Source organism: Poromitra crassiceps (genome assembly GCF_964638095.1).
Source record: "Poromitra crassiceps genome assembly, chromosome: 16".
NCBI lineage: Eukaryota > Metazoa > Chordata > Actinopteri > Beryciformes > Melamphaidae > Poromitra > Poromitra crassiceps.
Window position 1 is genome coordinate 5,806,887 of NC_139645.1, and position 25,458 is coordinate 5,832,344.

The window sequence follows — 25,458 nt, forward strand, 5'->3', positions numbered from 1 at the left end:
GTGGGTTTCCTCCCACCATCAAAGAAAGACATGTATGTTAGGGTTAATACTCCTGTCAGTGCCCCTGACCAAGGTACTGGCAAAAGAACTGGAGTTGGTCCCCGGGCGCTGCACAGTGGCTGCCCACTGCTCCTAGCTCTAGGAAGGTTCCTAGTAGAGGATGGGTCAAATGCAGAGGATGAATTTCCCCAAGGGGATAAATAAAGGATAACTTAACTTAACTTACAGACCTGATAAATGTTGGACCCGGACCCATCCATCAGGACCCGGGTATTCAGGGGTTCAGGCATACCCAAAGACCTCTAGTAGGTTCAAGTGGTCATTTTTCTAATGAGTTTGTTCTTAGTTATTTAATGGTATAAAAAGGGGGGATTGACAGCTGTGACAGCCACTCAGTCACCTCTGGTCCTACTGTATTGGACCCGGCACCTCACTATCAGAGACCCCGAGAGCCGTGGCAAACGGACCCGACCCGGACCATCCGGCGTGGTCCAGGTCGGGTCCTCGGGTATACCCCGAAGACCTCTAGAATGTGGCATCGACTTTGCCATTGTTGCAAAGTGCAATTAATACAAAAAGGATCAACTATTCCAACAATGACCAGACATTATTAATAAAACCCACTAACAGTCACAAATTCATATAAATAGTCATCAATAAAGACAAAAGACGAGGTGATTTTATGTTCTTGTTTGGTTGCTATTGAGCAAACAGAGACGGGGGGCAGGGGTGGTGTGTAACAACAGGGTTTCAAGGGGGGGAAATGGCATTTCTTGTCCACTATACTGTACATACTGAACTGTACTGTACATTACATTTGTTGTATGGCTGTTTAAGCAGTGAATGCAGGGATTTGATACACATCCAACATTTTTTTTACAGCGCTGGGATCCCCTCGGCTGGAATACGCAGCAGCTAACTTGGTCCCTTTGATGGCGGTATTCCCCTCGGAGGGGGGAAAAAAGCAGCACAAACGTAAAACACATGAAGTGGTTTTCTCACACACACATACAGTCACGCATGCACACGCACACACAACTCAGCCATTGCCCAATCCCATACATCTCTGTCCAAGATACTCAAAAAACGATAAATATTTGACTTCAACTACCCAGCAGTTACTGGTGTTCCGGCTTTGTACAGTATTTATACCTGTATAATACAGTTATATAGAATTATAGTTTCTGTGACATTAAAATTTATTAAATAGGCTTAAGGGGGAAAAAAAATAAATTTGTAATAACAAGAGCAAACCACTGCTTACACTGATTGTTATGACCTGTAAACTTATAAAGCAGCTAATGATTGTGAGCTCTTCTAAAGTTCTCGGAGAACCGCGCCGGTTGGCGGCTCTCCCGCTGCCTGATTTCTTCTCGTTCGTCGTAGCGCACTACTTCCTGCTTTTCAGCTCCGGAACGTTCCCTGATGCCGAGCGGTCTTCTTCCACATAATCCCAACATTCCCTTTTCTCTGTCCTCCTGCTCGACGTGTCTCCGCGTGGCGCCGGGTAAAGAGCTGCCAAGGCACTGAGAGAGCGTGGGCGGCAGCCGAGTCCACAGGAGACGAGAGCCCTTTCCACCGAGCGGTTCCAGGCCCTCGGCCAGACGCCTTCCCCCCCTCTCTCCCATCTGTGGAGGTGGGAACACTGTACATGGCACTTGGGGGGACAATTTCTGCAGACTTTAACAACGAAAGGCTAAGCAGGTGTGCTTTGAGGAGGGGAGATGGGCCGCCGTTGCGTGCGTCCCCCCTTCCCGGGAGAGCGTAGGGGAGCCAGGGAGTTGGATAGGGAGTGCTTTGGTGTCCCAGTGTCCTTCATACCATGAACTCATTGCTGCCATACAATACCAGCTGCTGGGGTAAATCGGGCGGGTCCCTGCTGTGGCCACCGCCTTCTCTGGGGTGCCTCAGGGTTGACTGCTTGGCCCCTTTAAGTTTCTGTTTGCCCTTGTCCGGATTGAAGGTGCCTCGGCTGGTAAACTGGGGCCTCTCCTCGTACGAGACTTCCTCCTCGGCCGTGGGGCTGCTGTTGTCGAGGCTGCCGTAGCGAGGGGCCGGCGCCTGGGCCTGGGCCGAACCCGAGGCCGAACACGCAGAGGGGGTCTTGGAGTGGAAACGAAAGCGCCGGGCGGAGGCAGACGAAGACGGGTGGAGGTGTGAGAAGGAGGAGACGCCGGAGCACGAGTCCACAGAGTCCAGGGAGTCCGGCTGCCGTCGGAGAGTGCGGCGCCGGGGGCCTTTCCCCTCGGACCTGCCGGGCCAGGCGCCAGTCAGCACTGGACCTCTCTCTGCAAGGACGAGATACGAGTTTCATTAAGAGGTTTATTTAATTTTTTTAGGGATGGGATGATATGCTTATATCACAATACGGGTCACACTATGAGGTCGAAGATTCAATACAACCACAATAGATGTAATAAAATAAAAGTGTTGTTTATTTAAGTGTAAGTTTATTTCTGAAACACTGAGCAATGGCACTGGCTTGGATATATTGTCCCATGCCTACTCCCCCCCCCCCCATTCTTCCTTCTTTCATTCGGTCTGACCAGAATATGACGTCACATTGGGAACACTTGGCAAACCGGTTTAGTGAGTTCCTGTCTGTGTTCCTGTAATACGACAGACATACCAGAGAAGTCAGAGGTGGTTCCCTCAGAGTCCACGTTGAGGTTCTCAGAGCTGTCGGCCGTGCCGATAGATGCCTCCGACTCCAGGGTTTCATCATCTGATGCTCGGGGCTCCAGGGTCAGCATCTCAAAAGTCAACTCCTCTCTGCAGAGGCAAACATGATCCAGATCAACCAGTGAGCTGAACACACATCATTATACAGGCCAAACAGTGGAAAGACACATTCACACACACACCACTTGTTACCATGATTCCACCATGTTTTGGTCTCTTTTTTTTCTTCCACCACAGTTGTCTTGCACAGCCAGTCATTATTAAAAAGATTTTATTTAAAAAAATGTACTCATTACATATTTCCAGGATTAAAAACTTTAAAGGCCTATTCACACTTAGAACGAGAACCATAAAGATGACTATAAAAAGATGTATCCGAGATGGAACCAAGAATATAGTTATAGTTGTTGTTTTGGATGTTTTACAGTTATAGTTGTAGTGTGAACAAAGACATTCCATTGACTTGTAATGATTTAAATCTTTTTATACTTATGGTTATCTTTGGAGTTATCGTTCCAAGTATGAACGGACCTTAAGTGTCGTAATGTAAAGTCTTTACTTCTCTTTCTGCAGGCTTTCGATCTGCTCCGTCAGCACTCTCTCCTCCTGCTGCATGACGGCCTGCTGATGCTCGGACACCTCGGGCTCCAGCCCCGCCCCCTCCTCTCCCCCGCTCTCCTCCATCACGGCGGCGTCCGTCACCGACGGCAACCGGGGACTGACCGGAGGCGAGGGCGTGTTGTAGCTCAGTCGCCGGATATGACCTTTGCCCTGCGGAGTGAACCACGGGAAGCGGTTACTTACTTGCATCGATTGTGCGGCTCAATAAAGGGCCTAATATAAGTTTCAGTTCTTGTGTAACACCAACACAACAAGCACGACGACGACGACGACACCTCGATGCCAATATTACATTTGTGGCCTATAAATAAAAGCACTTCACGAGAATTCCAGGAAAACAGAGGCACACATTTCACTACTTTCAGCAAGCAGCTATTTGTGAACACGTGCAGTTTCAGACGCGCACAACATGAGCAGTCAAGCAAACGAGCCGTCAAACCTAAAGAGCACTATGGCACAACGAGCCGTCAAACCTAAAGAGCACTATGGCACAACGACCCGTCAAACCTAAAGAGCACTATGGCACAACGATATGCAGAACTTTACCTTTTTAGGCGCATTTGGCTGCATAGTGCAAAAGTGAGAGACAAAGAGAATAGGAATCAGTAATGGCAGGTTCTTAGAGGTAATATTAGTGGTTTTATAGTGCAGCAATAAGGTCTGTCAATTCTAGCAACCATTCCCCCCTCAACAGAACTGATATAGCTTGTTCATGCCAAATGGCTGATAATGCACATGTTTATGTTGTTTATGGGTACAATTTCTCCCAAGAGTTAATGAGAAAATATGTTGCTTTATTAGCTTCCACAATTTCATCCTGAGGATGTAATGAGGAAAATAAAATCATATTTTTCAATTTCCTACTTCAGGACTCTAAGTGAGATTGAGACATTGGTCGCAGCTTTTCAGATAGTATTTCTGTCAAAAGACCCGGGAATAATTTGAGTGAACACTGTGCTATAAACATGGCAGAAGAGGAAATCATCATCACGTGTTGGAGCTGAAAAGGCAGTCAAAAGCAGACGATCACAGAATATGCTGAGCAGACAGTACTGTAGTGTGTGCGGTGTTTGTGTTGCATACTCCACACAGCATCATCTACATCTAATCAGCAGCAATGGCATGATTACATGATGTCAATGTCTTGAGCTTCCATCCAACAAGAGACGGTTACAGAAATCAGCCTGACAAAGACGGACGCAGAGAGAGACAAAGGAAAACAAGAGACGGTTACAGAAATCAGCCTGACAAAGACGGACGCAGAGAGAGACAAAGGAAAACAAGAGACGGTTACAGAAATCAGCCTGACAAAGACGGTCGCAGAGAGAGACAAAGGAAAACAAAGACTATGTGGGGTCATGGCTCATGCAGACGTAACATAGAGAGGCAAAGTGACCGCCTACTTCCTGCTTCAGCACTGTACCAGAGGTTTTCATCCGCCATTTATTTTCCCATAGACATTTTGTAAAAATGCTTATAAAAATAGTTTTACTTCGTCAAACCAAACGGTTCAGCTATATTTAGAATCGGGAGAGACCATAGAACATTTCACTTGGACCAAAACTTAAAAAACTACATTGAAAAAATATTTTCTTTAAATCCGCATTTTTTTACGTTTTGGCCCAAGGGAAATGTTATGTGGTCTCTCCTGTTTCTAAATATATCAGAACCGTTTGGTTTGAACAAGTAAAAAAGAAATTATAAGCATTTTACAAAATGTCTATGGGAAAATAAATGGCGGATGAAAATCTCTGGTACAGTGCTGAAGCAGGAAGTAGGCGGTCACTTTGCCTCTCTATTAGGAGAGATGAGACAGAATGTGCAGTGACCAGTAACCACAACAACATGACCGTTAGATGATTGGTTGGTGGATGTAATCCACTGTTGTGTGTGTATACATACCGGGGTCAACGTGCGTGCTATAATCGTAAACCTAACAGCTATTAGTACAGGTTTCTGGGTAAAGGAAAGGAAAAGTTAGGGAGGAGTTATAGCAAAAATGACTTGGAGAGAAGGAAAATCAGGAGAAAGCATAGTTACTGAGGGAGTGTTTTAAGATGGTCGTTTTAGCGGTGATGTCAGTGTAAGTGATTCATAAGGACAGGTAAGGTACAGGTAAGAGCAATCTGCTGTGATAATGGTGGGAGGAGTTACCATCGATCTTCGAATGAGAGTCAGTCTGCACTTGGCTTTATTCTCCGCAAACTCCAGACTGTTGATGTCCTTTAGTCTGGCTCTGTACTTATTCATCTGTTCGCCTATGATCAGCTCCACACACCTACGGGGAGGCAACAAGAGACACAGCTACTTTAGAGGGACTGGACATATTTCCTGGTGAAAGTAGTTTAAGTGAAAATACAAATATTATGAATCCAAAAAACAAACAATTATTGGTTCTAATCCAATCGTTCGACACAGCATAATTTGTACGTGCGTCACATTTACCCTCAGACAATGAATGAAGTAGCACTTATTTGGAACTCAATAATGTGTATTCTTACGCTGTGGTCTTGCCAATGTCCTGGACACTCTGCAGTGGGTCGATGGTGTCAGGGCAGCGCAGGATGCAGGGGGCAAACACTATAGCCAAGGCGTTAGCGGACATGCGGTTTGTATCCTCTTGTAAGGCAATCCTGGAAGCACAGAATCTGTATTAGAATAGTCTAACAGAGAGAGGGAATAAAGTAGTTCCATACATTAATTCTACTCGGAACATTTCATAACAGCATATTTTATTACCTGACTAGATGGAATATGAGACGTTCCAGCGTGTTTAGGTGAGTTCTGCTTAACTGGTCAATAACCGAGTACACGCTTCTTATCACCTCCTTTTTATCCTGCAAAGCTGGAGAAGCAAATACAAAGCACATATTTAAGTTAAGTTAAGTTAAGCAATCCTTTATTTATCCCCATGGGGAAATTCATCCTCTGCATTTGACCCATCCCCTACTAGGAACCTTCCTAGAACTAGGAGCAGTGGGCAGCCACAGTGCAGCGCCCGGGGACCAACTCCAGTTCTTTTTGCCATTGCCTTGGTCAGGGGCACTGACAGGAGTCTTAACCCTAACATACATGTCTTTAATGGTGGGAAGAAACCGGAGCACCCGGATAAAACCCACACGAACACGGGGAGAACATGCAAACTCCACACAGAAAGGACCTGGGACGGACCGGGGTTCGAAACACGGACCTTCTTGCTGTGAGGCAACAGTGCTAACCACTGAGCCACCGTGCCTGTTCATGGCATCCTCTCTAGAACATATCTTCTGCTGTTCACAATATTACCAGGTCATTGCAAGGCATTTAAGGTATTTCTTTCCCTATGGAAATCACAAATCATGTTAAGAAAATTAAGTCAATAGAAAGTGGAATTTGGAGTCCCTTACCCATGGCACGTAGAAACTCCTCATACAACTCAAATGTCATCAAAGGATTGGGCAGGTCCCTCAGCCACTGCTTAAACACACTGGCGATAACATGGATGTTGTAGTCGTCCAGATTCATGTTGTCCACATCTGTATGGAACAAGGGAGAATCAAGAAAAATCAAGCCAACACTTTGAATTAGGAATCACCGTCAGCCATTTTCTGCCCGTTCTCCTCAGTCTAGCTGGCCTGCCGGCTTCACTCATCTAATGTCTATTGTCTTTTGCAGCTGCTAGCAAAATGCACCTGTGTCAAGCCCCTGCTTGAGTTCTTTGATCTTATTGGTGGAGCCGGATTTTCGGTAGATTCCCTCGGTGTAGAGGCCGTGCATCTCGATGTAGTTGATGAGCTTCTCCACCACCAGGGGCAACGTCCTCTCGTCGCTGGTCAGACGAGAAACCTCCACTCCAAACTGCCTGGAGGAAAGCTCCGGGTCGAACTGTAACAAAAAAGAAAGAAAGAAAGAAAGAAAGAAAGAAATGAATTCAAACAGAAATACACTCAGCAAACAGTGAAGGTTTTGTCTTCTAAGTACATTAGGAAACAGAAATAACACTACAGTAACTATATAATACTAAACCTACAGCGACACAATTGATGTCATGGGATGTTATTGTGCGGGGGGGGGGGGGGGGGGGGGGACACAATATGGCCGACTTACCTTCTTACTGCATCTGGTGGTCATCTTCAGGCAACACTTTCGGTGGCAGGCGTACCGGCACACTGGATAAACACAGGCAGAGAAAGCAGACAAGTCATTCCCGTTCTCCACAGACAGACAGTGCCTCGGCATGATCCGTCCATACGTTTTGGACAGAAGAGAAACCCTATCGCTGGAGAGACCAAAGAGAAACCCTATCGCTGGAGAGACCAAAGAGAAACCCTATCGCTGGAGAGACCAAAGAGAAACCCTATCGCTGGAGAGACCAAAGAGAAACCCTATCGCTGGAGAGACCAAAGCGCCATTGAAGAAAACATCCTATGTGAAGAGAGGACAGCTGGGGAACGAGCCACAGAACCCATGAGTCCAGTTGAAAACAATCTGATTAGGGGCTGAGGAGGGAGAGAGAGGGCGGGCCCCAGGGTGAACTGAGGACTGCCAGAGGCATGGTGTGTGTACTGTGTGTGTGTGTGTGTGTGTGTGTGTGTGTGTGTGCGTGTGCGTGTGCGTGCACATATGCATGTGAGCGTCTGCGAAGGAGAGAGGTATGCGTTTCACTCGTGCGCATGACTTAGAATAAAGATGAAACTTAAAAAGCCTTGCCTTGAGAATAATCTTTTTTACAGCAGTGTCTGCCAATAAATACATTTGAGATCACAAGCAGGGCTGTACCAAATAATTAATATTTTTATAAATATTTTTGGTTTCAGTCAGCTTTCAAAAGTAATTGACCATGCTTGTCATTGCAGACAGACCATTAAAGTGAGTCCAAGTGCAAGAGCCGTTTTCTATGTCTGCTATACTAAGATGATCGCCAATGCCAAGTTCAGTGCAATTTGCACTATCATTGTGTTAGTGTGTGGCTTGTGTGATTGTGTTTATCTTGAACTGTTCCCATAGCAACATGTTGTGAATGGTGATGATTGAATGAACAAACTACTAGAGCTTAACATACATGATTTAGAAAAGCAGAGATCATCCTAGCACAGGATTTGTACTGTGTATTTTTCACTGCAGTTATATTCGTTAAAGAAATTTGATTAATCCGATGAATCACTTTATTCAAAGGAATTTCTTTCATTTTTTTTTTACATCCTGACAACATCATGGCAGACGTTCGAATATTCACCTCAACCTCAATCGAATATTCAACTGTGAAAAAATGATATTCGGTATGGTTTTGGGGACAATAGAGCAGTCCTGGTGGTCTAAGTGTGTGAACACACGTGTCAACTTCAACTTCAACTTCAACTTTATTGATATCCCGAAGGAAATTTGGTTTGCAGCAGGCATGTGGACATATAGTACAAAAACGTCAACATCATCAGACATCAGGTGACACAGAGACACATACTCCAGGAGTGATCGAGTTCAAGTAAAAAATGAGGGCATTGCCTCCATAAAGCAGCAACAATAAATAGTAAATAGTGCAACATAAATTTTACATCAATCAACGTGATAAGAATACTTTGCACTGCAGAATAAATATGTAAAAGAAATAGTAAAAATAGTAGAGATAAAAAACATAAGAGTGCATAGACCCAGGAGGGAATAGGGAATCCATAATCCTAGCCTAGCAGATTGAGCCTGTCGATAGCAACAGGGATGAAGGAGGCTCTGGCGCGCCGCGTCCTTGTTTTTGGCATTCTAAAACGGCGGCCAGAGGGGAGGAGGTCAAACTCCTGGTAAAGTGGATGGTCAGGACAGTCTAGAATAAGTTTGGCCTTATTCCTTACCCTCTGTAAGTAGATGTCCTGAAGCTGGGCTTGCTGCACGCCAATCACCTTACTGGCTGCTTTGACAAGCCTTGCAAGCCTATTTCTGCTGGACAGTGTGAGGCAGCCAAACCAGGCCACACAACAACTGTCTCACATTCACCTGGCCATCAAACCTTTCAATGACTGGCAAAATTCAATGACTACAAATCAGCATGTTATTGGTCAGAATGAGACATCACAGAGGCCTTATTGTTTTTGTTTTTTACACATGATCTTGTCAAATCAAGAAAGCCTGTTGATTTGATTTTAAAACTGCTGCTGCGTCAACAACACAAATCACAGGGTTTTTTCCTCAGGATGTGAAGCGTTGATCCTACGATGAATAAGAAGCCCAGAGAGCTGAGGCATAGACGGTATAATTAGATTTAAAAAAAAATAGATCAAGTACTTTCAAGGCCATCCATTCATTGTCAAAAAACCATTTAAGACCTTACTTTAATCCGCAAACTTTCAGAGATGTTCATGGGGGTGTGGTGGGGTGTTTTGCTTGCACACTCACGTTTGCAGACACAGGCGCGGTCCATCATCCATATGAGAGAGGAGCAGTATTCACAGTATGTGGGGATGCTGTACTGGGTGGACTTGAAGATGTGGCCATTGTGCTCCTCCACCTACAGAGGGCAGCAGAGCACAGGGTCACGTTGAGTTCACTTGGATATTTCCATCCACTTAGAATTATTATCTTCCTATATAATAAACACAAAATGTCCATCTGAGCGCATTTATCTCCCAGCAACCATCGCTGGGGATCGCCTCCAAAATTTGCCAAAAGACTTTTAAAGGGTCTGGAATGAATCTGGTGCAAAAAGAGAAAAAAATACACCCACGGGGGGGGTACTAGAGCGATATTTTACGTTTTTAGGCCTTCACACTCACATTGCCATTGTGACATCATCAGCATCCGTTCGCTGCTTCCCACTGATAATGTCACCAATGATGTCATCAGTGATGTCATGCCAGCAATTGGATGTCATCAGTGATGATGTCGTCAGTGATGTCAGGCAAGGAATTGTGATGTCATCAGTGATGATGTCATCAGTGATGTCACTCAAGCAAGTTCGCTACAGCTATTCTATTCTGGTCACACTGGTGTGCTTCTTGTTGTTATCTTTCTATAGAGCAAATGGAAGCGTGTGGTGGACTGGCTGTTAGAGTAAAGTTTCATCTTTGTCCTGTGCTAAACATGATAATCTACTAGACAGGGATATGACTTACAATGTCAGCGTCTTTTTTCCTCCTCTTTTTGCGTTCAGGCTTAGGTACCTGCTGTGAAAACAAACAAAAATCAGACCATCATTAGTTATTTTAGATAAAACGTTAAGTTAACCTGATCTATACAACATTCGCTAAAATCCAAAATATACAAACTCTTACAAACCAACAAGCCTCAAAACAGACTGTGATGTAGCTACAGACAAATGAGTAACTACTCGCAAATCTCCTTGGAGATGTAAAAAGAAAAGAAAAAAAACTAATTTGTACATATTCCATTACATCTATGGGTACATCTAATCCCTGTGCAATGTATTTGTTACAGCAAATTATAACCCATAAAATAGATATGAGAACCTTTTGCATAAAGGGGAGTAAAACGAGTTCTCTCTCTCTGCAGTCATTTTCATTGCTATTGAACTGATCTGGAGGCTGTTGTAGCAGACAGTACGTGTACCTTGCTGGGCGTGTTGTCCAGGGGCTTGTACTCAGTCATGAACTCATCCAGGAAGACCTTGAAGGTGTTGACCCACACTTTGACGGGCGACTCGCTCCAGTCCCTCTGCTCCTGTTTCATGGTCTTCTCCAGGATCTGCTCAAACAGCGCGTGCAGGTCTTTGTAACGGATACTCTTTCCATCGTCCATCTGGGGGGAGAAGACGGTGACATCACAAGAAGGTGATGCATGGTGTACAGACTTCTGCTTTAACCCTATTATTGGATCGACTGAGTTTCATATTTCCCTATAATAGAAGAGTTCTATTCCAAAACACCATGTATCTACTGCCTTAAAGGGATAGTTCAGATTATTTGATGTGGGGTTGCATAATGTACTTATCGATAGTCAGTGTATTACCTATAGATTGCAGTTGGCAAGTTTGGAGTATATTTGCACAAGTACAGAGAAGCGCAGTACAGGCGCAGAGCAGTGTACTGCTGTGGAAGGTGCCAGCAGCAAAATGTATTTTAGCCACCTAACAGAAGGTGCACCTACTTAACCGTAGAACCTTCGTATTCCTACGCATGCTACACATGGTACTACGTGTACGCGGCAGATCGCTGTTTGCAGCCTACTTCTCCAAACTGGGAGCGCGCTAACGCCATCTACTGTAGTTAATACACTGACTATCGATAAGCGTAGCTCAAACATCATATCAAGTTCATCATTCAATATCTCTAGATCCAGTCTAGTTGATCCAGTGTATTCACCTTATGTTCCAACACAGGGGTCAGCCAGTTACTTCCTATTGTGTTTACACTTCCTGTGACAGTACAGTACTAGTGACCAGGTAAAACAGACGGCGTTTTGAACAGGAAGTCACAACACAACTGGGTCAAGTGGGCGGGGCTACATAAGACAGCTTTGTTGAATCACTGACTTAAAGTACCTGCATCCATAAAAAGTATCACAATTCATTTTGATTTTGTGCTGTGAGAGCGTATATGCCTCACCAGTGCGTCACTGAAAACAATGTCATTCCAAAATGGCGCCAATTTTAAATGTTCGTTCAAACTCGCTTTGTCGGTGAACAGCACTAACCGCACTAACCGTTAGCAGAGCCGTGGAGTACGAGTTGAAGATGTTGGTGCGGAATTCCTTCAGAGCCTTTTTGAAGACCACGTCCACCATGGTGTCCTTCTTACTGTCCTCCAAGTCCGCCAAGTCATTGATCTACATTAGGAGACCACAATCAGCTTAGTGTAACCATAAAAAAGCAAAGCTCAAGAGAAATAACTCCTAATATCTGCATTCCTCGAAAGAGCAACAATCAAATTCAAAAATCCATTGTCTCAGTAAATTGATATCCCGGGTCCTCCATATGAGGAAAAGTATCTTGAAGTAAAAGTGGAAGCATGTATGCTAATGCTAGCTTCTTTCCAGATCCGTATAACCTACATGTGACTTATATATTGGCCTCCTTACTGTACCTTCCTTAGTTGTATCATGAGAGTAACCAGAGTATGCAGGACTGTACCTTCTTCATAAGGAAGTCGTTCATGCTCCTGTAGTCGTTGGTGCAGGTGAGGATCTGCAGCGCGTCGTTCTGCCACTGGGCGGCTTCCAGAGCCACGCTGCTGATCTTGACACTGCGCCTCCGCTTCACCTTGGGAGAGGGATCCTTGTTCTCCTTCGAGTCCCTGGAGCCCCGGTCCAGTGTCAGATCTGGGCTGCAGGGCGGCGACATGTTCTCCTGCCCTGCTGCGAGGGAGGGCAATGGAAAACCAGTCAGTGACAAACCAACGACAATGCTCCAAAACAAAAGCAGGTAGTACAAGGTAAGGTTGCATTCTGTGTCTTTTATATGGAAATTCTTGACCTCGTCTGAAGCTGATGTTATGTTAAGAGTTGGGCCTAAAGCTGTATGGATTCAGAGTACAATAAGACACTTCGGATCAAATGCTGAGTACCGGTAGATGTTTTGCTTCTGGATAACCCACCCTCACCCAGCAGTGGCTCTCCAGATTCTCCATCCAGGGAATCGCCGCCACAAATCAGCTTTTCTCTCGATGCCTTCTTCTCCCCGTGCTTGGTCTTTCCCCAGAAACGCATTTTACCACGAACCCTGTTGAGTGAGACAACAGAATTTGAAGGTCAAACCTCTCCGCATTCTATGATAAACGGGGAAATCTTTGAAATGGTTTTCTACCAAGGCCTAGAAATAAACAAATTCAATGTTTGGATCGTGAAAATCAGGGGCACTGAAAATTTTGTAGCAGTGCTGGGGAACAAACCTTCCATCTTGTGAGTTCTTGCGTAGCGTGTCCACTTTGCCCAAATCTCCAGACGACATAGCTTTGTGCATCTTCTTCTGCTCCTCCGAGCTTGCAGGCTGAAATCATTGGGTAGAATAACATGTTAAAGACATAGTTCATTTGAGCAACAGACTCTGCAGTATATGTTGTGGCGTGTGGCTTATTTTCTGATGTGAAAAGACAAGTTCTAGCCAGTAGATGGCAGCATCACCTCACTGGAAGAACAATGTTGTAGCTAAGCACACCCACTGACATTGTACATAAACAAAAGTGTGGACCTCTTAAGAGTAACGTTATTGTGAATGTACATGATGGGGATGGCGGTGCAAAGTAATATCACTACAAATGATTTTGATGCCACCTATCAATGAAAGCGAAATGTCAGCTCAGAACAAATTCATAATATTCACAATTGCATAACAATATGAAAACTAACAGCTGGACAAGTCATATTTTCCAGGAAAGGAATAGTAACTGTTAAGAGTCAGGAGGAATATGTTAATTGATAAAGAAGGGTCAAGGGTCACGTGTGATGACCTTTAACCCGGAGTCCCAAGGTTTGACTGATGAGCAGCGCTACAACTAAGAGAGGAAAGTGAACATGTGACATGCAAGCATGGTTAACCAGGAGGGATAGAGCAAGGAGACAGAGGGAGAGAAGATCTCTGTTACAGCTGTGAGAGGGAGAGAAGAGAAGCCAAATCAAAGTTAGCACAGCAGCTAAGTCAAGGTTAGCACAGCAGCTAAGTCAAAGGGTTAATAACGGCAACGTTTACGTTTGAGCGAAAAACACAATTCTGAGTCTGTCCTGGATCTGTGATGGATGAAGTGAAGTAGGGATGCACGATAATACATCTGTAATCGTATCGGTATCGGCTGATGTCCGCCATTTTTTTAATATATCGGTATCGGTCGGGTGAGCAAAATAACAGCAATGTTAATATTGGTTATGGGTATCGGCCACAATGTTCATATCGAGAGGAAACAATGTGGTAATGATTTACAGTATGGGCTTTTCCAAATGTTTTGAAAATAAAGAATGGCATTACTTTTTTAAATTCACAGTGTTTACATGTACCGGTATGTACAAAATTTGATTATCATAGAAACTTAAAGAAATTGTATACAGATTTTATCGACATCTGTAAATATCGGTTTTCGCCCGATATAGCAACTAGAAATATTGTGCACTCATTTCTAGCGCCAGCTCACGGGCAGTTGAGCAATTGTGCGCTGCGGAATCCCTCCACCTTATTATAGCAGAGAGATGTTAATATCGTTTATCGGTATCTGCCAAAATGTTCATATCGGTGCATCCCTAAAATTTCCCAGTTAACGGTAATATTTCTTGATAAAGATTAAATTGGGGGCTGTCAAATCAATACTAGAACATAATTGGGTTTTGAAGTGATGTTGGGCTGCTTTGATCCAAGTCTTTTTTTAAATGTTTCATCACATAAACACCATTGGAACAGCGATTTCAGAATGTGTCTTTCCCTCTCACACTATCATTGGAGAAAACAGAAGATCTGGTGGAAGGAAGCTCAGCTGGAGTCAGTGAGAGGTGCAGCGTAGATCTAGACTGTCTCTGCTGAAGGGGGTTAGCCATGTCAGAAGAACCTATAGAGAGCCACTGCTGGGCCTGGTGGTGGTGGGGGCCTGTTACCATATCAGAGTCACTGAAACAGGATTCTCCTAAGCCCGCCTCGGTGGAGCTCTGTTTGGAGAGGGGTAGTGTGTAATGGCGGGGGCTGAGGGAGCGGTCGCCATCGTAGCCGTCCTCGTCGGAATCGCCCCCGATCGAGAGGACGGGGGCGCGGGTGAGGAAGTCGGAGCGGGTCCGTGCCATTCGGGCTTTCTTTTTGTGGCCCGCTCTGCCGACCTGGAGTTTTACCAGAAGTGATGAGAACATGTTTAAAACGCTGATGAACCCATTGATACCTGATGCAGCATTTGCGTGTATATCCCTCATTTGTGTGTCTATCCCTTTAAGGCCACGAACCGCGTGTCTTAAAGGGATACACACACAAATGCTGCATCAGGTATCAACATGTTTAAAACGCTGAGGACCTTCAACGCTGCCTGTGGAAGAGATTTGGTGTAATAGCGGTGCCGCTTTTTACTGCAAGTTGGGGAGCTATCCTGTCAGCATTCATTCATTCATTCATTCATTCATTCATTCATTCATGCACAAATACAAAAGGTCACACCTGCAAACTTGCAAACTTGCGTTTCATGTCTGTTTTCTAGAAAACCAAACACTCATTCTGATCAATTGCTCACCTCTCGTGCTTTTGGTCCTTTAGAAGGCTTGGAGACTGACGACTCTTTGGGAATGGCTGCAGGCGTCTCTTGACTGACAGCATCTTTGTCAAACCTGAAAAGCAAAACAGTGAAGAGGAAGTCACACTGAGGAAAATTGCAATATTAATAAATGCAATGATGATTCCTAATAGAGAGTTCATGATGTGTTAAAGTCCAGATATATGGAAGAGGATTGTTTTTTTTTTAGTTCTGAGATCAGATCAAACTCAGAATTCTGAGGTTTTTGTCAGAATTCTGACTTTAAACTATGAACTCTCAGAACTCAGATACATTTTTCACGTGGCACACTCTAATCCTCATCTGCACACACAGATATGACAATTAATGTGAAGATGAAATATAATAAACCAATAGAAAATTAATACATGGGGCCAACAAACCAGCAACATGATTGAATACTCACTTGGCAAATGTCACCCTGTCCTTTGGTGAGAAGAAGATCTTCCCCGTCTTGTCAGTCATACTAACTGCGGTGCCCTGATTAGTGGGTGCCTTCTTGGCGGGTGCTCTCGCCCTGGTTCCTCCTCCGTCTCTGGACTCCAGGGTGAGTTTGGGCGCCCAGCCATCAGCCACAGGCCTGCTCTCCTTGCACCTTTCTCTGGGAGCAGAGGGGGCCGGAGGCAGCAGCTGGGGCTGCGGGGCGGCAGCCTGGATGTCCGCCCCGGGGGGAGGGTGCACTCGTGGGGCGGTGGACACCGAGTGGGTTCTGCTATGAGGTGCTAGTGCTGGACTCCTCTCGATCAGCAGAGAGCTGGGTCTGACGGGCTTGCTGGAGGTGGCGGTCCCGACGCTGGTCCCCCCACCCTGCCGACTCTGCTGGATCTTGTGCAGAGCCTCTCTGCTCTGCTTCTCAAACATGTCTCTCTCGTACTGGGCGAAGAAAAGCCGCTGCCTCTCCAGCACCTCCTTCTGCTGCCTGATCTGCTCCATCATCTCCCTCTCGTTCTGCTGCTGCTGACTACGCTGCCTCTCCTCCTTCTCCTCGTTCAGTCGCACCAGCTTCTCCAGGACAGCCAGGTTAGCCTGAGGGACAGGAGCAGAGACGGGGACGGGACCTTGAGGCACAGGGGGGGCAGGGCCTGCTTTCTGAGGCGATGGGGTCAGCTCCCCTGTCTGCGCCGCCTCATCTCGAAACTCTAGTGCGGGACGGACCATATCACTCAGCTCTTCGCTTAGCGGGGTTTCCTTCTGCATACTGATGACCACCACCACCGGTCGCCGTGCCGACTCTCGCCTTTCTTTGAGAGGCTTGGTGATGGTGGTGATGGTGGTGCTGGTGGTGGTGGAAACGGCTGCATCTGCGTGTTGTCGTGGCTCCTCAGCAGGACGATGGGCGATGGCTGAGCTGCCCTCACTGGCAGGGACGTAAAAGGTAGGGAGGTAGTTCTCGATTCTGGGCGGATGTGTGGTAGTAGACGGGGCTGCCGGATCCGTTTTGGGCTCCCCCTGGCTGCCTGGGGGGGCGACAACATCAGGAACTCCAGTCGCAGGCAGGTCATCTGGCTTCGGGCTTGTGGAGAGAACTTCCACAGCGGGCTCCAGCACCGGAGCTACCGAGACGAGAGGGGAGCCAGGCTCTTCGTCGTCCAGCTCTTCGACCGTCGCCCTGGGGGGCACGTCGTCCATGCTGAGAAGCTCAAAGCTGCCCTTGGAGCTTTGGCTGTCAGGTGTGCTTTGGGGTGAACACAGAGGCGGGGTGACGGGGGCTACCAGCTCTGCAGACCAGCGCCTCTCCTCGGTGGGGGATGACGATCCACAGCCGGTCGCCCGGACCTTGAGGAGCTCCAGGCTGAACTTGGCCTGTTCCAGCTCTCTCATCCGCCGACTCTCCCTCTTGGCCCTGGTGTTTTTCTGGCTGGGCTCGTCCAGAACGCGGGTCCTCTCTCGCACCACCACTGTGGCTGTGGAGGTTGAAGCCGTTGCTTCAGATGACGCCGTGGATGAGCTCTTGGCATCGAGACCTTCTTCTCTTCCCGCTCCTTCCTGCTGCGGCTCCTTTACTGCCCCCTCGTGGCCGCTGATCATTTGGAGGCTCCTCTCGCGCTCCTCGTAAGAGCGGTCCTCCCACCGGCTGAGGTCCAGGCCCATGATTCTCTCCGGCGACGACTCGTCTTCTTCTGGCGAGACACTCGTCTGACCATTCTGTAGCTGAAGCAGCTTCTCCTGCTGCTCCTGCTTCTCCCTCAGCCTCTCCTCTTTCAGTCTCCTGAAGCTGTCAATCAAGAAGGCATGGTTACACATCAGCCAATCAAATGACTTCCTTGAGCATCACATTAGATCCTACTGAAAGTCCTAAAAAGCGTTCTTTCTTTCAATTGTTTTTGAGTGTAGACGGCCTCAAGTGTATTCACCAAAGTGCCAGACTAATCAAAGAATTCCTGCTCTCGGCAGCTCAGCTGGTTGTAGAGCTACTTTGTGTTGGGGTTGCTTGCGTAATGACGTGATCATACCAAGTAGAGAGCGGGCTGTTAGCCCACTGAACAATGACCAAATACACTGCATGACCTGTGTGCAACAACAAAGCTTAATCTGGCTTTTTAACCAGCTTGTGCAGAAACCACCATGCTCTCATTGAGCTTCAGGGGCTATTTTGAGATAATTCAGTCTCTATAAAAACAAAGTTATTATTATTTAAAATAATATATAATAACTTCAGTACTAGAAAACAACAGCGCTGGTAATAGTACGATACGTAGTTAAGGATGGTGTATAGTAGTGTTTTTTGCTGGTTAAAGGCCAGGGGCCGGTTGCACAAAGGACCTTAAGTTAAGATTTTCCTTAGAGTCTGAGTTAAAGTGTCCATAAAATAGAATCAGCTGCACAAAACACCCTTAAATATTGTGCTTACCTTTTCCTAAAATGTTTAACCTTAAGGAGAAGATTTAAGGGTGTTTTGTGCAACCGATTTTATTTTATGTACACCTTAAATCGGACCCTAAGGAAAATCTTAACTTAAGGTGCTTTGTGGCTTTGCAGTATGCTTTACCTCTGTCTGGCTAGATAGCCTCTGCTCACTGCCTGGAGTTGCACCACAGCGTCGTACAGGCGCAGGTAGGCGTCTCTGGCTCGATGACAGCGCCAGGCCGTCTGAAGAACCAGTGCTGCCGAGCAGCGCCGACACAGCCAGAACCTCCACGCCCTCTGGAGCACCACGACCGCCTCCCTCCACAGCCCCAACCTCTGGCGCTCCCTGTACCCCCGCCAGTGTGTCTGGAGGCACAACGCTGCTCCCTCCTGGACACCGAGGTCATAGTCGTCCTCCTCCTCCTCCTCCTCTGTGGACCGGTACTCACGCCACCATTGCTGGGAAAGGAAAATTACAGTGTTGTTGAATGTATATTGTTTTCATAACACGGTGATGTCATTTCAAAGGATCTTCACAGCGTTTCCTGAATGGACTGTAGTCATTTCATGAAAATCTCTGCAAGTTTAATCAAAGCTTTCATTTAGTAGTGTCGTTTAGTCCCGGGAGTAGCTCCAATCTTCTTTTATGGTGACCTAAAAATATATTAAATCCAAAATCTGTGAGTGACAAGTTGAATTAGATTGCAGTTAAAAATGGTCATTTTAGAACTTAAAACTTTCAAAGTAAATTAGTGACTTCAAAAGGTAAGATAAAACACGTTGAATCATTTCAAGTTTAGCGTTGCACTGTTAACACGCCTGGCTTCGCTACAGTCACGGCGGATTTTAAAGAGTTAAAAGACATTTTTGTCTCGCAGATTTATATTATATTTCTATTGATGTCTGTAAAACTGGCCCCTAGTAGTTCCCCCAAGTAATCAATTTGGTATATCTACACAGCGATAATTCACACAAGCAAAGTGATCAGAGAGAGAGAGAGAGAGAGAGAGAGAGAGAGAGAGAGTCAGAGAGAGAGAGAGAGGAGATAAAACAAGGGCTAAAAATACAGAAGGAAGAGATGCAGCTGAGGTAGATGTGGACTGGGTACCTGGATGCAGATGGCAGCTTCTCTCATCCTGACGAAGGCGTTCCTCTCCAGCCGAGCCCTGAAGCGACGCTGCAGAGTGACGATGAGCCGCAGCACCTCGCTGTGGAGCGAGGCCTGCAGCCGCTGACGAGCCGCCTCCCGCAGGAACACCTGAGGGGGAGGAGCCATGACGGAGACACACACTTAATGACAGGGCTCCTCCTCCTACACATTTTCCATTCAAAAAATTCCCCATACTTTTTCCAGACCTTGCTTTGTTTGGAAGAGTTTGTCTGGTGTTTCACATCATCTATGCAGCTCCTATAGGTGAAGATTGTTCTTCACAGTGAGACATTTCAGAATATGTGAGATGAATTTTAAAATTCCATATTTTTCCCAGACCCGATGTTCTTGACTGGATTTGATTTTGCTCAGTATTTGATATGATGCATGCTGACAGAGGCTGGATAATAAGAGCATCCCTCTATCTGAACATTATTCTTCACATCAACAAAAAAAAGAACTGTCAAATCAAAGTGGGTCTACAACAACATAAAAGCTATAATTGTGTGTGATTGTGTGTGTGTGTGTGTGCGTGTGTGTGTGTGTGTGTGTGTGTGTGTGTGTGTGTGTGTGTCAGACGTGAACCACAACATTCCCAGACATTTTTTTTTCAAATTCCTAAACTATTCAAGACCTGGCAATGATCAAATTAGTTTTTGAATACTTTTAATTTCCAGACTGTCCAGATCTGAGTAGCAACCCTGTAATGAAGAATGAGTTATCCTGCTGCACAAAGAGAGACACACACACACACACACAACCATTCAGACGAGCTACACACACACACACACATTGACTCACAGGCATACCTGAGAAAACGCTGGCCGGATACATGCTTACAAGAATGTCAGGTATGATCCTCTAATTATATAGACAGCATCCCAATGCATGGACCCCTCTATCACGCCTCATTCATACCATGGCACATGCACATGCCAAATGGAGAACAACCTTTATTACATCCTTCTGTCCAGGGAAGATGAGGATAGTAATATAAGGTTATTTCCCCAACACTATCATTTCCCTCCATCTTTGATTCTATATTTAGTCTGTGATTGAACGGCGTAATAAACTAACCGAGATTCTTTATTCTTTACTCTGATGTAAACAACTTGTGGAATTCAATCTCACGAATCCCGCCCCCCCACCCCAAGTCATTGCTCCACCCCCTCTGCCGATCTGGGGAGAGTTGTAGACTAGCACTCGCTTCCTCCGATACATGTGCACTCGCCAGCAGGCTTATTTTCACTAGTGCAGCGAACAGGACACAAACCCTTAATCCGGCTTCCCACCCGCAGACGTGGACAATTGTGGGCTTGAACCTTGAGCTTCTATGATGGGCCTACTTTTTTTATTTTCCTTGTGGATTGTGTCTCGTTTAAAAGATGCAGACAGGACAATGCACTCCACAAACAAACAAACAAACAAACAAACAAACAAACAGATGAAACCATCTTCTACTGTATATGTTGTGCTGTAGAATTAGAGGAGAATTACAGACAGGACAGTCTGAGGGCAGTGTAAATACCATTGTTCTGCCAACTTGGTACCCATCTGATGCCAGGTCCAGCTGGTCCAGGTACTGCTGGATGTCCTCCTGGGTTGGACTGGTTCCCTCTGGGAGCAGCACACGGAAGTGATGGACAAAATCCTATCAAGGGAATAAGAGGTGGTGTTAATGAGAAATATGCAAAGACCATACGGCATACTGTGTCTGACAAAACTGGTTATCTGCTAAAGTCATCTTTTCCTAGGTTAGATAGAAAGTATATGAGTGATAGATAGGTTGTGGAATAAACACATTTAGTCCTTTTCCATTGGCACTTTTGGCTGCACCATGCCACGCTGATTTGCGTTTCCTTTACCAAATTTAACGTGGCGAGCTGTGCCACGCCACGCCTGAGATGGGCCATCTCCAGACTGGGGCCAAGGCGCGCCCGACCCGCCTCCAGGCGGGCTGCGGTGACGTCTCGCCATACAGCGGCCAACCCATGATGACCTCCCCTTCTCCACAGCAAACCACTGTAAATGGCATTTGGTAAATGGCATTTATCCAGCGCTTTTATCCAAAGCGTTTTACAATGAATTCACCCATTCACACACCGATGGCGGCAAGCTGCCACGCAGGGTGCTGGCACACCATCGGGAGCAATTTGGGGTTCAGTGTCTTGCCCAGGGACACTTCAACATGCAGACTGGAGGAGGCGGGAATCGAACCACCGACCTCTTTCATCCAAAGCGATTGGTGGACGACCTTGGCTCTACCTCCTGAGCTACAGCCGACCCCGCTGTATTGCGAGCGCGTAGTGATGCAAACCTCTCAGGAGACCAGAGCAGAGAGAGAAAGGTGTTTTTAAAAGCCGGAGCCGTGTTAGAATACTGCTGAGCCGATGAAAACATTTCCCGCTGCTGCTGCTGCTGCTTCATAAGGCCTTTTATTGTGAAGAACTGATAAGAAATGTAATGTTTATCCAACTGTTTTAGCCGCCGCTTCATCCATCATTGTAATGTTATACAACCAGCTGGGCTGCCGCGGCGCACCGGGCCGGGCCGGGCGGGAAAAGGCACCAATCGTGGCCCCAGAACTTGAACTGAAACCCGTGACGAGCAGATGCGACTGAACCCCAAAGCCCCAACTTGACTTCTCCTGAGCGAGAAAGCAAAAGTGGGAAAAAAAGGGCCGTCCCGGCAACACATGTGGTTTCAGGTAAAGTCCATGCTGTCCATATTTGCAGGGGTTTTCAAACATCATGACATAAATATGCCGAACTCCCACTGTTGAAACTGAGGCCCATTGTCTGAATCCAATACACGCTGCTCTCTCCAGGCTGCAGGGGGTGGACAGGGAAACAGATGCCGTGTTGATACAATTACAAGCATGGGGAGTGTCTCGGGGAGAGACGAGGACAATGGACCGGCTCTGTTCTGAAGACCTGAGCTGGGACACGGGTCCAGTCCTCCAAAGTGACCCATGCCCAAGATATTTCTCATTACGGCTGACCGCAGCAGCACTCATATGTTTTTCGAGGGAGTTTCTGATACAGTAATTGAGGATGTCTGATGCTCAAACGATCTAAGTCGATGAACTCGCAGGACGACCTGATCGGTGCCTGGAAACGTGTCCGTTTGAGAGAACAAAGACGGTTTAGTCGTCATGACAAGTGAAATCTCAAGATCACAAAATGGAATCAATGTGAGGGGGGGAAAAAACTGCGGACCACTCCAAAAATATTATGTTTCCAACCAGCCACATCCAATCAGCACTCAACAAGATCTGCTCTTATTAGTCATACAGCATCTCTAACGCGGTTGACATCATTCTAATGAGGGCCAATGCCGTCAAGATGGCTGCCACCTCGCATCTCCTGTAATTCCTTTGTGACGCATCCAGATGGATCCAGGCTATCTATCCAGGTTTTCTCAATCCATATGAAAAGACACGTTAACAGATGAATTCATCGCTGGCATCTAAATTCGTGGGAGAAATCTAAATGGAAATTGTGATTCAGATTTGGGATTTTGACAGGATGGTTGAAACAGATAGTGCACCAGTGGCCTCCACACCCGTACACAGAAGGAAGATGTTAATGTGGCCTGATGGAACCGCCACTCCTTCTTGGATCAAGAAATAAGGACTACCAGTCAAATGTTTGAACACATCTGACTGAATGAACTCTGTTTTTCATTATCTTGAAGCCATTGATCTAAAGCAGCGGTTTTCAAACTGTGAGGCGTGCCTCCCCTGGGGGGGCGCCAGAGAGCTTCAGGGGAGGCGCGATTCGATGGGAAAAAAATCGAAGAAGAAGAAACTCTGGTAGCTGAATTTGTTTTTAGGCGAATATAAATACTGAAGTAGATGTCTATGTATGAATTCCTTTCGTGGCTACTTTAAATCATCTACAATATAAGATAGTCTTGATTTGTTTTTGGTCGCTGCATTTGTGTTATTTCATAGTTTCGATGTCTTTACTTATATTCTAAAGGGTGAAAAATAAATAAAGAAAAATGTGTGTGTAAACTTTTGACTGGTACTGTCGTGTATCTTCAGTGGTACTGTATAACGCATTCATATGCCTGTGTGTTACCTTGAAGCTGTACTTGACGTTGTAGCCGGACTGGCGGATGCGCACAGTCTCCAGCATGCCCGTGTAACGCAGCTGCCTCAGCACCAGGGCGTCGCTGAAACGTAACGGCAGCTGAGGGAGAGAACGCGGGAGGGAAGAAGAGAGAAGAAGGAGAAGAAAGAGGAAGAGAGATGGAGGGGAGAGGATACAGAGAGAGAGAGAGAGAGGGGGGATGATTAACAGCCATAGAAAAGCCATCAGTTCAAGGGGAATGAGAAATGCTTTGAAGACTAAATCATAACAGTCAGACTGGCTGTGCTGGACAGAGAGCGTACTGTACTGTACCTTCTCAGCGTTGGAACGGATACACTTGACAAAATAGGGCTCAGACTGGCCCAGGGTCTCCATGAGCTTATTGAGAGAGGCCTGCAGGACGAGACACAAACACAATCAACACAAAGCACAGACTGTAACAAACCAAACTAGCTTACTGGTTTTGCTGCTCCGCCGTTTGTTTGACAGGTGGCTTTGTTAGTAGCGCTGTGCAATGAAATCGATACGGTAATATATCGCGATACTTTTTTCTGCCATACTGTATCGATATTTCCCATATCGATTTTTGCACAGTGTTCAGTGACACAATAAGAATACTTTTTATTTCAGTGTGGTCAGTAACACACTCAACACTCAGTAGTTTTGACTCAATTTGTCCACTAAGTTATCAATATAAAGTGATGTACATATTATTACACTCCCTGGGTGGTACACAGTGTGTTGTATTTTTAGCTTGATTTTTTAATTTTGAGTAAATTGTGTAGAGTATTGCAATATATCGCAATATGTATTGTATCACAATGTATCGTGATACAATCGTATCGTGACCCATGTATCGTGATACGTATCGTATCGTGAGGTCCTTGCCAATACCCAGCCCTATTTGTTGAATAACTCATAGCAGGTGTCTGCCGCCCCCTGCTGCCTATAGAGAGCTGGATTTGAGGACGAGGTGCGTTCTGCAAAAAGTGTTTGACTCAGCTACACCTGGAGCTACTTCCTTATGCATTTAGCGTGTCTGTTGTGTTTGTGTTTAGTGTGTCTCAACTTGGAAAAAACGAGCTCCGACTTGTTAAAAATGAATTGGGACGGTTGTCCAACTCAGAATTACAGGTCGGAAATTTTCAGAGCTCGCGTTTGTCCTACTTGACGTCGTCAAACATGCCGACCTTCATCGTTAACGGATGATAAAAGTGCTTTCAACACATCATTTGATGTGTAATCATGCAATATGTGTTTATCACTCTGATTATAGTAGTATGGGGAAAGAAGTTCCAGCATGAACGCAATAATGTCAGCAGTTGAAACGTCCGAGTTCTGAGTTGTCTTGAACGCAGCATGTGTGTGTGTGTGTGTGTGTGTGTGTGTGTTTATGTGTGTGTGTTGATAAACACATGCACACAGCATGTGTGTGTGATATTTCAGTGCCAAGAGGAATTCAGTCTCCTCCTCCTCAATAGGAGATTAGTGGGAAGTGAAGTCATCCACACACAGTGAGGCCTGCCAGAAGGGCCTCACACTCATCTTTGCCCCCTAGGGGCCAAGAGGTAGAGGACCAGGTCATCCACACACAGTGAGGCCTGCCAGAGGGGCCTCACACTCATCTCTGCCCCCTAGGGGCCAAGAGGTATAGGACCAGGTCATCCACACACAGTGAGGCCTGCCAGAAGGGCCTCACACTCATCTTTGCCCCCTAGGGGCCAAGAGGTAGAGGACCAGGTCATCCACACACAGTGAGGCCTGCCAGAGGGGCCTCACACTCATCTCTGCCCCCTAGGGGCCAAGAGGTAGAGGATCAGGTTAGAAATCAAATCTCAAATAGGGGTCCTTGAGGGGGTTCCCGGGGGTCCCCAGCCAAAAGGGGGGTAATTTATTTTCGCTATAATCC

At 46.1% G+C, this 25,458-nt stretch overlaps 1 protein-coding gene across 1 annotated transcript in view; it reads right to left on the reverse strand.

Moving 5' to 3' along the window:
• Positions 1-716: 716 nt before the first annotated feature.
• Positions 717-25,458, reverse strand: part of LOC310791352 (unconventional myosin-IXAa-like) — a 158,988-nt gene continuing 134,246 nt past the window's right edge. Inside the window, 24 exon segments of the mRNA XM_083653039.1 lie at positions 717-2,288; positions 2,630-2,772; positions 3,242-3,453; positions 5,458-5,581; positions 5,805-5,936; positions 6,043-6,148; positions 6,690-6,818; positions 6,975-7,167; positions 7,390-7,451; positions 9,667-9,778; positions 10,383-10,433; positions 10,837-11,025; positions 11,929-12,051; positions 12,356-12,579; positions 12,819-12,943; positions 13,113-13,210; positions 14,800-15,015; positions 15,417-15,510; positions 15,862-17,670; positions 18,445-18,761; positions 19,411-19,560; positions 20,981-21,103; positions 23,538-23,648; positions 23,862-23,942. Coding sequence (XP_083509165.1) covers positions 1,816-2,288; positions 2,630-2,772; positions 3,242-3,453; positions 5,458-5,581; positions 5,805-5,936; positions 6,043-6,148; positions 6,690-6,818; positions 6,975-7,167; positions 7,390-7,451; positions 9,667-9,778; positions 10,383-10,433; positions 10,837-11,025; positions 11,929-12,051; positions 12,356-12,579; positions 12,819-12,943; positions 13,113-13,210; positions 14,800-15,015; positions 15,417-15,510; positions 15,862-17,670; positions 18,445-18,761; positions 19,411-19,560; positions 20,981-21,103; positions 23,538-23,648; positions 23,862-23,942 — 5,397 coding nt within the window. The 3' untranslated portion in view covers positions 717-1,815.